Raw genomic sequence first — 14,082 nt, 5'->3', positions numbered from 1 at the left:
CCCCAATTCCCCCTTCAAATGATGTTCTATTTTCTTGATGTTGCAGGCTTGGTTTCATCAAGAATATAATTTTACTCACCAGCGTCTGTGAAGAGAATTGTCTTTCTCACTAAATGCTCAGATGGTTGATGCTCAATTATTTTTATCCAGTCCTGCAGCTCTGGATAAACATCCTTAGCCTTGTACATCACATATACAAAATACTCAGCGGCTTCATGTCCTTTGTTGCATATTATGTCAAGGATTTCATGCACCTAAAGAAAATGTAGCAATAAATTTGATGGTATCAAAAATAAACAGTTTCAAGATGGCAAATTAATGTGTTAATGGCTTATAATATTCTCAAGACTGCTTTAGATCTGTTATTCATATCCCACTTCACCCTTTTTACCTATTATTTGCGTTCCTCCTGATCTACACTAATCTACCAATACATATAAATCCCATGGTTCACCTTACCTTACCTCATTTCCAGTATCTCATTTTGGGTTATGTTGTCAACTTGCCTTATGTCAGTACATACTTTCTTCCACTATTCAACTCACAACGTCCAATCATATTGATTCTACTTAAGACAAACCTCTGCCAAACATTAAGATTGACAAGTCGCCAGGCCCGGACCAGATTTGTCCTCGGCTGCTTTCGGAAGCGAGAAATGAAATTGCTTCGCCACTTGCGAAGATCTTTGCATCCTCGCTCTCCACTGGAGTCGTACCTGAGGACTGGAGAGAGGCAAATGTAATTCCTCACTTCAAGAAAGGAAATAGGGAAATCCCCGGCAATTACAGACCAGTAAGTCTCACGTCTGTCGTCTGCAAGGTGTTAGAAAGGATTCTGAGGGATAGGATTTATGACCATCTGGAAGAGCATGGCTTGATCAAATACAGTCAACACGGCTTTGTGAGGGGTAGGTCATGCCTCACAAACCTTATCGAGTTTTTTGAGGATGTGACTAGAAAAGTTGATGAGGGTCGAGCTGTGGATGTGGTGTATATGGACTTCAGTAAGGCATTTGATAAGGTTCCCCATGGTAGGCTCATTCAGAAGGTCAGGAGGAATGGGATACAGGGGAACTTAGCTGCTTGGATACAGAATTGGCTGGCCAACAGAAGACAGCGAGTGGTAGTAGAAGGAAAATATTCTGCCTGGAAGTCAGTGGTGAGTGGGGTTCCACAGGGCTCTGTCCTTGGGCCTCTACTGTTTGTAATTTTTATTAATGACTTGGATGAGGGGATTGAAGGATGGGTCAGCAAGTTTGCAGATGACACAAAGGTCGGAGGTGTCGTTGACAGTGTAGAGGGCTGTTGTAGGCTGCAGCGGGACATTGACAGGATGCAGAGATGGGCTGAGAGGTGGCAGATGGAGTTCAACCTGGATAAATGCGAGGTGATGCATTTTGGAAGGTCGAATTTGAAAGCTGAGTACAGGATTAAGGATAGGATTCTTGGCAGTGTGGAGGAACAGAGGGATCTTGGTGTGCAGATACATAGATCCCTTAAAATGGCCACCCAAGTGGACAGGGTTGTTAAGAAAGCATACACTGTTTTGGCTTTCATTAACAAGGCGACTGAGTTTAAGAGTCGTGAGATCTTGTTGCAGCTCTATAAAACTTTGGTTAGACCGTACTTGGAATACTGCGACCAGTTCTGGTCGCCCTATTATAGGAAAGATGTGGATGCTTTGGACAGGGTTCAGAGGAGGTTTACCAGGATGCTGCCTGGACTGGAGGGCTTATCTTATGAAGACAGGTTGACTGAGCTCGGTCTCTTTTCATTGGAGAAAAGGAGGAGGAGAGGGGTCCTAATTGAGGTATACAACATAATGAGAGGCATAGATAGAGTTGATAGCCAGAGACTATTTCCCAGGGCAGAAATGGCTAGCATGAGGGGTCATAGTTTTAAGCTGGTTGGTGGAAAGTATAGAGGGGATGTCAGAGGCGGGTTCTTTACACAGAGTTGTGAGAGCATGGAATGCGTTGCCAGCAGCAGTTGTGGAAGCAAGGTCATTGGGGTCATTTAAGAGACTGCTGGACATGCATATGGTCACAGAAATTTGAGGATGCATACATGAGGATCAATGGTCGGCACAACATTGTGGGCTGAAGGGCCTGTTCTGTGCTGTACTGTTCTATGTTCTATGTTCTATGTTCTCTCTTTTAGTTATTGACCACTTATTGTCCTTAAAAAAGTTTTCATAATTCCATTGTGTTTGATCAAGTCTTCAGTCATCTCTATTAACTCTCCAGCAAATGTTCAGTGTCCATTTCCTTAATTCTCCTGCATTGGGATTTTGTCTTTTATATGTTGAAGGTTTTCTAGAAATAAGTTTTAAGATTTAAAAACCGGCTGGTCTCTGCAACATTTCTGGTAAGCAAAGCCCGTAATAGGAGCACAGTTGTGATGCCTAACATTGGGGATATAATTAACATAGTCCATCTCTTAAAGACAACTGAATAAATACAATCCCAAATGTATTAATGTAATTTTAGAACATAGAACATAGAACATTACAGCACAGTACACTCTCCACCCTATCTAATCCCCTCATCATCTTGTATGTCTCTATTAAGCCGCCTCTTAACCTTCTTCTCTCTAATGAAAACAGCTTCAAGTACCTCAGCCTTTCCTCATAAGACCTTCTCTCCATACCAGGCAACATCCTGGTAAATCTCCTCTGCACACTTTCCAATGCTTCCACATCCTTTCTATAACGCGGTGACCAGAACTGTATGCAATACTCCAAGTGCAGCCACACCAGAGTTTTGTACAGCTGCAACAAGACCTCATGGCTCTGAAACTCAATCCCTCTACCAATAAAACCTAACACACCCTACATCTTCTTAACAACCCTATCAACCTGAATGGCAACTTTCAGGAATCTATGCACATGGACACCGAGATCTCTCTGCTCATCCACACCACCAAAGAATCTTACCATTAGCCCAGTATTCTGTATTCCTGTTACTCCTTCCAAAGTGAATCACCTCACACTTTTCTACATTAAACTCCATTGGCCACCTCTCAGCCTAGCTCTGCAGCTTATCTATGTCCCTCTGTAACCTGCAACATCCTTCCACACTATCCACAACTCCAACGTTAGTGTCATCCACAAAATTACTAACCCATCTTTCTACGCCCTCATCCAGGTCATTTATAAAAATGACAAACAGCAGTGGCCCCAAAACAGATCCTTGCAGTATACCACTAGAAACTGAACTCCAGGATGAACATTTCCCATCAACTACCACCCTCTGGCCTTTTTACAGCTAGCCAATTTCTGATTTCCGTATTTTCTGCAATAGCCTACCGTGGGGAGCCTTATCAAACGCTTTACTGAAATGCATATACACCACATCAACCGCTTTACCCTCATCCACCTGTTTGGTCACCTTCTCAAAGAACTCAATAAGGTTTGTGAGGCACGACCTCCCGTTCACAAAACCATGTTGACTAACTGTAATCAAATTATTCCTTTCTAGATGATTATAAATCCTATCTCTTATAATCCTCTCCAACACTTTACCCACAACCGAAGTAAGGCTCACTGGTCTATAATTACTATAATTTTGGTCACTATAATCAATATCCAGTTAAAATAAATAGCTGTGTCTTTTCAACTTCTGTTATAAGATTCACAAAACCCCTACAGTGTAGCATCAGGCCATTAGACCCATCAAGTCCAAACAACCCTGTGAAGAGCATCTCTCACAGATCCAGTCCCCTTGCCCTATTCCCATAACCCTGCATTTCCCAAGTCTAACCCACCTAGCCTGTATATCCCCAGACACAATTTAGTATGATCAATCCACCTAAACTGTATATCTTTGGACTGTGGGAGGAAATCGGAGCAGCTGGAGGAAACCCCATACAGATATAGGGAGAATGTGCAAACTCCACACAGACAGCCACCTGAGGGTGGAATTGAACCTGGATCCCTGGAGCTGTGAGGCTGCAGTGATAACCACTGCTATTGTGCCATTCATAGTAAGACTCCTCATTTAAATGTCAATGTGAAATTTCCTCTGTTCAACTTCAATCTTCAGTCTCATCTTTTCAAAAGTCTAAGAGACAAAAGCTAACATATTTCAGAAGGGTAGAATTTAACACAATGTTTGACTTATAAGGATTAAACTGGTCCTAATGACTTCATAAACAGCTTCAATTGTGCTTTTCTTTCTTTCTTTCTTTCTGTCTCACATTTCACAGTTTTATATTGATCTCTTTGGTGAATCAAATTCCCTAAATAAGGTACGGATCTCATGAACACAAGCTGTTTAAGAGCTTACTCTTAAGAACTTAAGAATTTTCCAAACAGCAGATACATCTGAAATACATCAGGTTGAAACATCTGGCACCGTCATAATTTCTCTCGGTGATGACAAATGGTTAGCGTCATTTTTTAGTTCATTCATGGAATGTAGGCCTTGTTGACCAAACGAGCATTTATCAGCCATCTCTACTTTCCCTTGAACAACATACAGTGCCTTCTTGAATGCAATTGGGTGGTTTGCCAGGCCATTTAAGGCAGAAGTCAAGAGTCAATTACATTGTTATGGGCTTGGAATCACATTTGGATCAAAAAAGATGAGTGGGAGATTTCCTTCCTTGAATATTGTGAATCAAATCTAATGTCAACATGGTCATTTCATGGTCACAGATACTGTGAAAAAAGGTTGCATCTGAACAACAGTGGGCGTTTTCCAATCCAGATTCCTATCCAATTGGTGTTACCATATCTCATGGCAGTTCGCAAATGAAGAACCTGCCTTCGCACTCGCCATCCATCATAGGCACATTCTGAAGGTGGGACGTTCATTCAAAGGGTCAAAAACTGTGGATAGCCAGCAGCCTCACTGGGAGAGGTAGGTGCTGCTGTGACAGGCAATAGACTGTGAGGCAGCCTTACATTGGAGGTGCTGTCTCCACCATTCTGAAAATGTAAAGTTGACTGAGGATGTCAATTGACAGGCAATTAGTGTGAAGGGAAAAGTGCTTTATAGAATTTTTTTTGCTACAACTGCGACCCTTTCCTCCCAGCTACTTAACATTGAAATATTAATGGAACGTAGCCTGCTACTGAAAGGCATCTGCTATTTACCACCCAGTTGCATTCAAGGGGACCTGAGTGCTTTGAGACAACAACAGCACAATAATTTCAAGCCTAACTAGCCCTTTAATGGTTCTCATTGGTTATACTCATTACTGGTAGTCACTGCTGTGTTGAGTCCCTCCTCCAGCAAGGCCTTTTAAAATCCCTACAGTGTGGATGCAGACCAGTTGGCCCATCAAGCTCACATCAACTCTCCAAAGAGCACCCCACCCTGTCACTGTGCACCTAGCCTTCACATCCCTGGATACTACGGGCAATTTAGCAGGCCAATCCACCTAACCCTGGATATCTTGGGACTGTGGGAGGAATTCTCAGCAAGCACTGGGAGAACGTGCAAACTCCACACAGATGTCACCAGAGGCTGGATTCAAACCTGGGTACCTGGTGCTGTGAGGCAGCAGCGCTAAGCACTGAGCCACCCTGTTCTTGGTGACAGGAACATATCTCACCAACACACTCATTTCCAAGCTTCCCCTCAAGCCTCGTGGCAGAATCAAGAAACTTTGCGATTCTCTCTCTTGTCTCAGGAGCACGAGTTTGGACCATAGTCTCTACCTTGTCATCTCAGACCCAGAGAGCAGCCGGACCCTATATGCTCCTTTTTACTATAACCAAAAGAGACTGACTGAAATTACCAAAGTGTAGCATCTGGCTGTGCCTCAGGACACACTGAACTCTATCTAAATGAGAACGAGAAGTACATGCAGACTTTTTGCTGGTACTTACTTTTGTTTGGCTGACGAAGCAATTATAATTTAATGTTGAGGTTAACAATTTGTCAGCGACTTCATCTGATGCATTGTGAATGGTTACTACGTGACCAGAGTGCAGGAGATCAGTTTGTGGGCGATAGCCTGATTTCAATGACCACGGCCACTGTCTGAGTTGTTATTCGACTGTCTCCCTTGTGAAGCAAGTGGCTGTATCTTCCCTGGAATGGTTGGTGCTTGTTCAGACCGGCCACTGAAGGTTCAAACCTGGGTTTTCACCGCATGGGTCATTGCCAGGTTGTGGCTTATGATGTGTTCAGTCAACAAGGAAGTGTTTTTCTAAAAGGTGCTAGAATGTAACGCTTCTAATCTCTTTGCAAGAAGCCCTCCTTTTGCCAAACTACCAGAGTTCATCACTACTGGGATCCCATTACACAGTATAAATTCACAATCCAGCTTGATACTTGGGTGCTTCAATATTCCGTGTGCCATCATTCAAAATGAGGCATTAAGTTGAAACTCCATCCGCTGCCTCAGTTAGATGGATAAAGTACCAGGGCATTAAAGAAGAACAGGAGACCTTCTCTGTTGTGCTATCTGCTATCTCACCAACACTTCTTCGTCAACCATTATCACTAACACCACCTGGTCGTTGTCACATTGCTGTCTGTCAGACTTTGCAGCATTCAACTTCTTATAATACAGCAACTTCTATTGACATATTTAGATTAGATTTAGATTAGATTCCCTACAGTGTGGAAACAGGCATTTGGCCCAACAAGTCCACACCACCCCTTGAAGTATCCCAGCCAGACTCAATCACCTATAATCTACACATCCCTGAACACTATGGGCAATTTAGCATGGCCAATCCACCTAGCCTACACATCATTTCATGTCCAAACCAAAGTGCTTCACAGGATTGGAAAAATGCAAATATGGCACCAAGCCAGATAACATATGATCAAAATTTTGGTAAAAATATAATTGTTACTAAAACCACGAAAGTACTTATTTCCACCTTTGTAACATTGTCCACATCATTTCAATGGGAAGTTAACAGTCAACAGCATTGTTCTGGATCTGGACTTACATATGGATCAGACACTGTAAGGATGCCAGATTTCCTCCTCCGAAGAACAATCTAGTGAACCAGGTTGGCTTTTACAACTAGAAATATGATTGCCATCATGGTTGCCATTACTAAAATGAACTTTATATTCCACTTCTTTTATTTGAATTTAAATTCCATCAACTGCTATGGGGAGATTTAAACCCATGTGCCCAAAATGAAAGCCTGGGTCTCTGGTGTACTAGCCCAGTGACCTTACCACTACACCATGCCCTCACCCAGTGCAGGCAAATGAGCGTGAGTTTTGAAAATTCTCACACCTCTGGCAAGTAAAATGTAAGAGACCAACCAGAGGTGCTTTGCAACAATAAAGTGCAGAGGATGCGAAACACAACAGGGCTTCAGGAGCAGATGAACTGAGTCACTAGTGGAGAAAATTAATCATTATTATGGAGGCAGTCTTAGTGATGGTACAGATACTTGTCAGAAGCTCATTGAAATCAACTTCGGCAACAAGGTTGCACAGAGTCTGGTTCAGATTGAGGCGAGTGCCCTTTGAGAGGTATAGAGTCTGTAATAGAATCTGAAGGCAATGCAATATGGTTTTGGTCTTTCTAAATTAATTGGAGGAAATTTCCGCTCATCTGAAACTGGATTTCAGCCAAGCAGCTTGGTCATTTAAAGATTGTAGAGATATGGTAAAGTGTTGGAAGCTAAAGTGATTTTGGATAATGTCACCAAAGTGATGCAGCAAGTAAATGAGAAATAAGAAGACGCCAAGGAAAATATTCTTCAGGGGCACGAGAAGTAAATGCATGGGGACCACTGCTGCTGATTGTCTGCCTATAATTAGATAGACAAGAATGGGATCAGGCCACCCACATTACTGTACAACAGAGAGGAGCACTGGTCCGTGGGATGGTCAACTGTGTTAGAGGCTGTAGATAGGTCAAGAAGGATGAGAGGGATGGATTATCATTGTCACAGTCACAATTAGGATGTCACTGTCTCTGTCAAGAGATGTTTTGGTACTGTTGCAGAGGTGGAGATTTGATCTGAGGGTTTCAAACACAAATTTTGGGGAAAAGTGACATAGATTTGGGAAGCAAGAGGATAATCAATGTCTTTAGAGAGGGGAGTATATTGGAAATCACAAGAACAAAGGGATCCAGGGTTAGTTTTGTTTTGAGGGAAAGCACAATTAATGTAGAGTTAAGGTTAGGTTTAAGGGAACATACCTGAGTAAAGAGAACCATTAAACAAAATCAAACCTAGGAAGCATGAAAGGAAGTTCAAGGTTCAGCAGTTTAGTGGGAAAAGGGTCACATGAAGGTCTTGTGAACAAGATTATCTCAGGGAGGACAAAAGGGGAAATCCGAGAAAAACGAGAAAAGTATACAAGTTCAGGGCTAATACAGTGGGGAGCCACAGAGGAAGTTTGACCCAGTGGGATAGGGAAGTGGGAGAGGCAGCCTGTGTGATGATCTCAATCTTAGTGGCATAGGAGCCAATAAACTCCTTACTCTTCTTGTTCTTCAAAACTAAACTACAAAAGTACTTCACTGAGTGTAAAGTGCTATCGGAAGTCCTGTGATAAGAAGGCACTACATAAAGGTGAGATGATCTTCAAGGCCAGATTTTTATACTATAGGAATGCTAGAAAGGATATAGGGGAATGGCAGAGGGCATGGGGGTTGGGGAAGGAAGAGAGAGAGTGAAATATTAGCGTTGGTCAGTGACCTTGGGAGATTGCAGGTCTCTGTTGGGGAGGGCAGGGCAGATGAGATCGGGCAGCTCAGAAGGGATTTTGAAGGACTTAGAGAAAGCTTACAGATTGTGGGGTGGGGATGGGTAGGGGTTGGAAGTCCAGGATTAATTGTAAACCTGGCTTGAGGAGAATCTGAGACCATGGGGTGATTGAAGACCAGGGTGAGGTGTTGTCAGAGACCTCCAGAAGCAATTGACGGTTTTGAGCGTTGGGGCGGGGGTTAGTGGGGTGTGACTAGAGACCTCAAGGAGGAAATTGAATGGGAGCGATCAAAAGGGATGAGTCATTAGGGTGAGGGGTGGGGATTGGTTACCCAGGTGCAAAGGGCTAGTAAGGTAGAGTTACTGGATCCATTAAGTAGACAGACTCTTGGATGTACCAATGCTCACCTCCCTTCAGCTGACAAGTTTTCTTAAGACCTGGGAATTTGAACCTAGCTATTTTATGGAAAAGGGTTTAGTGGTTGCCTGGTCCCCATTCTGCCACCATTAAAACCTCAAGTGCTTGGGGTCAGATTCAGACTACTAAAGTTCCCAAACCTGCCTGTTTTGAAGGACTAAAATTACATTCATTCTTTTAATTGCACAATTGTTAAAGAAATGCAGTTCAAATCAGGTGTTACCTACCAGTTAGGGGGTGTTAAATAGCCTAGTTAGTTTGCGATGCCAAGTGTCACCAACAACATGGGGATCATTTCCTGCATTGGTTGTCCTAGCTGTCCAGAACTCACTGACCCTCAAGTTAAACTCACCACCTCTAATGAGACAATATTTCAATGATCCTCAGACTATGATGACTATGATCCCACCACTCTGCATGCGTTGAAAGAACTACAGGGGCGGCAAAATGGCTCAGTGGTTAGCACTGGTGCCTCACTGCACCAGGACCTGGGTTCGATTCCAGCCTTTGGTGACTCTCTGTGTGGAGCTTGCATGTTCTCCCTGTGTCTGGGTGGGTTTCCTCCCACAGTCTGAAGGTGTGCAGGTTGGGTGGATTGGCCATGCTAAAGTGTCCAGGGATGTGCACATTAGGTGGGTTATCCATGGCAAACATCCCACATGAGGTTACAGGGATGGGATGCTCTTCACAGGGCTGATGCAGACCTGACAAGTTGAATGAACTCCTTCTGCACTACTGTAAAGTGCCTATGATTTATTTTTACTTTGATTTACTGATTACCAAGAAGAGAAATAAATGCAACATTCCCTCGGGGAAGGAATGGTAGACATGATTATACGGAACCATGTCTTAGCAGTCAAACATTGAGTATTGTATAGCGCAGGTATTATGCTGAACCCCGCGGGTTCAGCAAAACTATTGTGGGGAGAAACATGAGAACAAAAGAGAAACGAGTTGGTCAGTTAGATGACGACTGATCGGCGTCTCAGATCTATTTTCCCACCTTTGCACTACAAACTTCACAAATAAATAATTATCAAACTCAGACTTAAAACCTCCAAATCACTTCATACACCAAGAGCCACTACCCCTTGCGCAAAGTCATTTCCTTTTGAAATTGATCTCAAAATTATGTATATTTGTTTTCAATTTCCCCACTAGAAGAAGTAGCCTCTCTGTTTCTAATATTTCATATCCTTTTGACGTTTTTAAACACAATGATCAGATCGCCCCTCGCTGATTTGTCAGCCTTGCGTACCTGGTCGTGTCGAGTTCTCTTCCTCCGTACAAGTTCCCTGTCTTCTGTGGTGAAATATCCAGACTGTAGCAGGTTTTCCAGGATGCATTCAGTGTTTTTAATTTCGTTTACTAACTCCACCCGATGTTCTGCGAGAAGATTAAGGTAAGAGGCGACTTGCTGTTTACAGGCTGCGGTCTCTTCCATAGCAAATGCTGATGTTTCTTTTTCTTCTCACTGGTATTTAAAGGAGATATCTTCCCGTAACTTTTAAGAGCTGAGATCGTAAGTGGTCCTGACGTACTGAATTCTCAAATCAAACTTCCACGAAACAAAAAAAAAGCCCCTGCATATCTCATCATATTCAACGTGAGACTTCCCCAATTGGTTGACTCACTTTCGACACAATGTTACCAGCTGTTCAGTAACCTTCTGTATGAGGAAATTCAGCATCCAGTCTAAGTTGGCTCTTGGCTGGAATGCTGCAATGCCAGAGATGCCATCTTTTAAGTGAGTTATTAAACCGGGGCCCCTGTTTGCTTTTCCAGATGAAACATTATTTGTAATGGTTCATAGGCAACGTGTAACATGCAACTTGTAATAGAAGAAGCATCAGAAACAGCAACGTGATGACCATTAAGCACGTTGGTAATCTTTGTTGAAAGTTCAACACTGACCAAGGACTGGAATCCTGCTCATTGCAGTTTGAGGTGCCTTGTTGTCAAATTGGTTGTTGCATTGAATGTTATTACAACTGTGGCCACACGTGTCTTCAAAATTGCAGCATAGGATCTTTTACTGAGAGGGCAGACAGGGTTTATGTTTAATGTCGCTTTCGAAAGATAGCACCTCTGGCAGTGCAGAATGCTCCCAGCACTGCATTATATGTACTCATGCCATGAAAGAGAAGACAATATGAAGCCAGGTGAAATTGAATACAGAGAAATAGGAAACAACACATTTCATTGGAAAGAAGTGTATCACTCTGAACTGTACAATTCTAAAGGAATGCAAAGACAGAAGGACTTTGGAGTATTGGTGAATCAATTACTGAAGGTCGCTGTGAGAATGGTCAAAATGGGCGATGGGACCTAGTCTCTATACTGGTTCAACAACAACTGCATCCAATTCTAGCTGCCACAATTTAGAAACCATGTGAAGACTTTAGAAAGGATGCAAAAGACATTTAACTGAATGGCTTCAGCAACGATAGAGTTCAGTTACTTATTGGGAAGCTGTGGCTGTTCCGAAAGAGAAGATTGAGAGCGGATTTGTGTTTAAGATCATGAGGAAACAGGAAGGAACGGATAGGCAGAAATTATAGGGACAACAAAGAAAATGCAGAGGAAACTAATTTAAAGTGGATGGCACAGCATTGGGTGACTGTCTGTGCATTTTTGCCAGGTGTGCATAGGTTTCTTCCTGGTGATCCAGTCCAAAGATGTCCGCAGGTTAGGTGGATTGGCTATGCTAAATTGCTCATAGTTTCCGACGATGTGTAGTTAGGTGGATTAGCTGTGGGAAACACAGGGTTATGGAGATAGGGTGGCGGGGTGGGTCTCAGTGGGATGCTCTTTGGAGGGTTGGTATGAACAAGATGGGCCAACTTGCCTGCTTCTGCACTGTAACTATTCTATGATTCTATAAATGAATCAAAGCTGGTATGAGTGAAACCTTCACTTATACAACTCTGCTCAGGAGTATTATGGAGATAAAATTCATTGTGACACTAGATAATTACCTGAAAAGATAAACATTTTAAACCATTCTATGATTTTGAGTCACTGGAGTAGGACTTGAGTAGACAATCTTTCACAGAGGAGCAGTTTTACCACTGAGTTAAGACAATATTTTGTTGGAAGTTACAATAGTGTATAAATTTCATATTTTATGGACTCAATGGGATGAATGGCCTCCTATGTGTTATAATGATTTTACAACATTATAAAGTATTCTTTTATTAGCAGGAAGGAGCAAATGAATGCCATGTTGGGAATGAAAATAAAATTGGGGCTGAAAGTCTTCTCCTCTTTTGGAGTACTTACATTTTAAAGTAGTAACAAGGCCCAGCCTTTCTGTGCAGTTTTGGACTCCTAGTCTGAGAAAGGACATTCTTGCTATAGAGGGAATCTAGTGAAGGTTCACCAGACTGATTCCCAGGATGGCAGCACGGACATAGGAGGAAGGACTGGATCCAGTGGGCTTGTACACACTGGAATTTAGAAGAATAAGGGGGGGGGGGGGAATCTTATAGAAACATATTAAATCCTGATAAGACTGAACAGGCCAGATGCAGGAAAGGCATGTTCCCAATGTTGGGGAAGTTCAGAACAAGAACAGTCTAAGAATAAGGACTGAGGAGAGGAAGAATTTCTTCACTAAGAATTGTGAATCTGTAGAATTCTCTCCCACAGGAAACTGTTGGGGCCGGTTTGTTAGATATATTCGAGAGACAGCCAGACATGGCCCTTGCAGCTAAAGGGAGATTAGGGCATGGACAGAAGGCAGGAGTGGCATACTGAAATTTTATAATCAGCCATGATCATATTGGCAACATCTGTGATGAAAAAGTCAGAGTTAACGTTTCAGGTCCAGTGATCCTTCCCAACCCAAAACATTAATTTTGATATTTTCTTCACTGATGCTGCCAGACCTGCTGAGCTTTTCCAGCAACTTCTGTTATTTTTTTCCTGATTTATAGCTTGCGCACTTCTTTCAGTTTTTATTTATGATCATATCGGATGTTGGTGCAGGCTCGAAGGGCTGAATGGCCTACTCCTGCACCTATTTTTTATGTTTCTTTGCGATTATTGTATCTTGTATTTCCTGTGGGGCCTTTGCCTAAACCAGATGCACTTATTGATAGGGAGAGGGTTGGAATTCCTTTAACTAGCGTTTCCTTTACCCTAATCTCTGAGGGCTAACACCCAAGTTCATGAAGACCACACTGATGTTTTGGCTTGTTTCATGTTGTTTTTGACTAAGTCACATGAGTCAAAGCCACAGAATTATAGCCTGAAACAACATTAAGAATAATTTAAAATTATTCTTAAAGTGATTCATTGTGTTGAATTTCCTTCCACTGGTCTCTTGTCCACCCTCTCATCACTTAAGGTCCTAGGGTTGCAAATCCTGCTCTCCTTTGGAAGCTGGATACTGGAATGCTTTCCTGGGCAGGTCACAAACAAGCACAATCTTCAAGTACTAGCTAGGATTACAGCCCAGAGAATGTCCACATGGGAAAGGAGAATTGTTTGATGGTGATAATGGACTGGTTGTAAAAAAAATCCAATCAATGAGATGCTGTTTGCAATAAGTTCTAACATGCTTGACATAATAAGGCTAAAGAATTTAATACTTTGATTCTTTACCATAGCATTTTTGTAATCACATTTATGTGCCAAGATATTCATTTAAAATGACATAAGGAATTGAATAGAGGGTGGTGAATTTGGTTGTAGAACTAGCAAATTGTGGAAAAAAGACATTTTGTCAAATTGCACTCGTCAAGTCAATTTTCAAGAATACCAGTTTAAGAGGAAAACCAGCGGTAACACTGTGTAACAGAAGAGTATTGATTTGTTGACAAATTAATTTTGGAAGAGCATTATCATGCACTAGTTAATGATGTTTGACAATCAACTGCCAAGCTTTGCATAAACTTAAAATCAGACAGGTTAACTTTGATGATTTAAAGCATTGCCTTGAGAAATTACTGGCAGATAGCTGTCACATATTTTGGTAAGTTGTTCTGATCAACGTAACTTTTTATTTGTTACAAACTTAA

The 14,082-nt window shown here is 42.2% G+C and overlaps 1 protein-coding gene across 1 annotated transcript in view; it reads right to left on the bottom strand.

The window, feature by feature from the left end:
• LOC132206632 (nucleotide-binding oligomerization domain-containing protein 1-like) overlaps positions 1-10,502 on the bottom strand; it is a 39,648-nt gene extending 29,146 nt beyond the window's left edge. The window contains 2 exon segments of the mRNA XM_059641044.1: positions 80-254; positions 10,317-10,502. Of these exon segments, the coding sequence (XP_059497027.1) occupies positions 80-254; positions 10,317-10,502 (361 nt within the window).
• Between the last annotated feature and the right edge of the window lie 3,580 nt (positions 10,503-14,082).

Source organism: Stegostoma tigrinum, chromosome 2, assembly GCF_030684315.1.
Source record: "Stegostoma tigrinum isolate sSteTig4 chromosome 2, sSteTig4.hap1, whole genome shotgun sequence".
NCBI lineage: Eukaryota > Metazoa > Chordata > Chondrichthyes > Orectolobiformes > Stegostomatidae > Stegostoma > Stegostoma tigrinum.
This window is presented reverse-complemented; position numbering and strand designations above follow the sequence as displayed.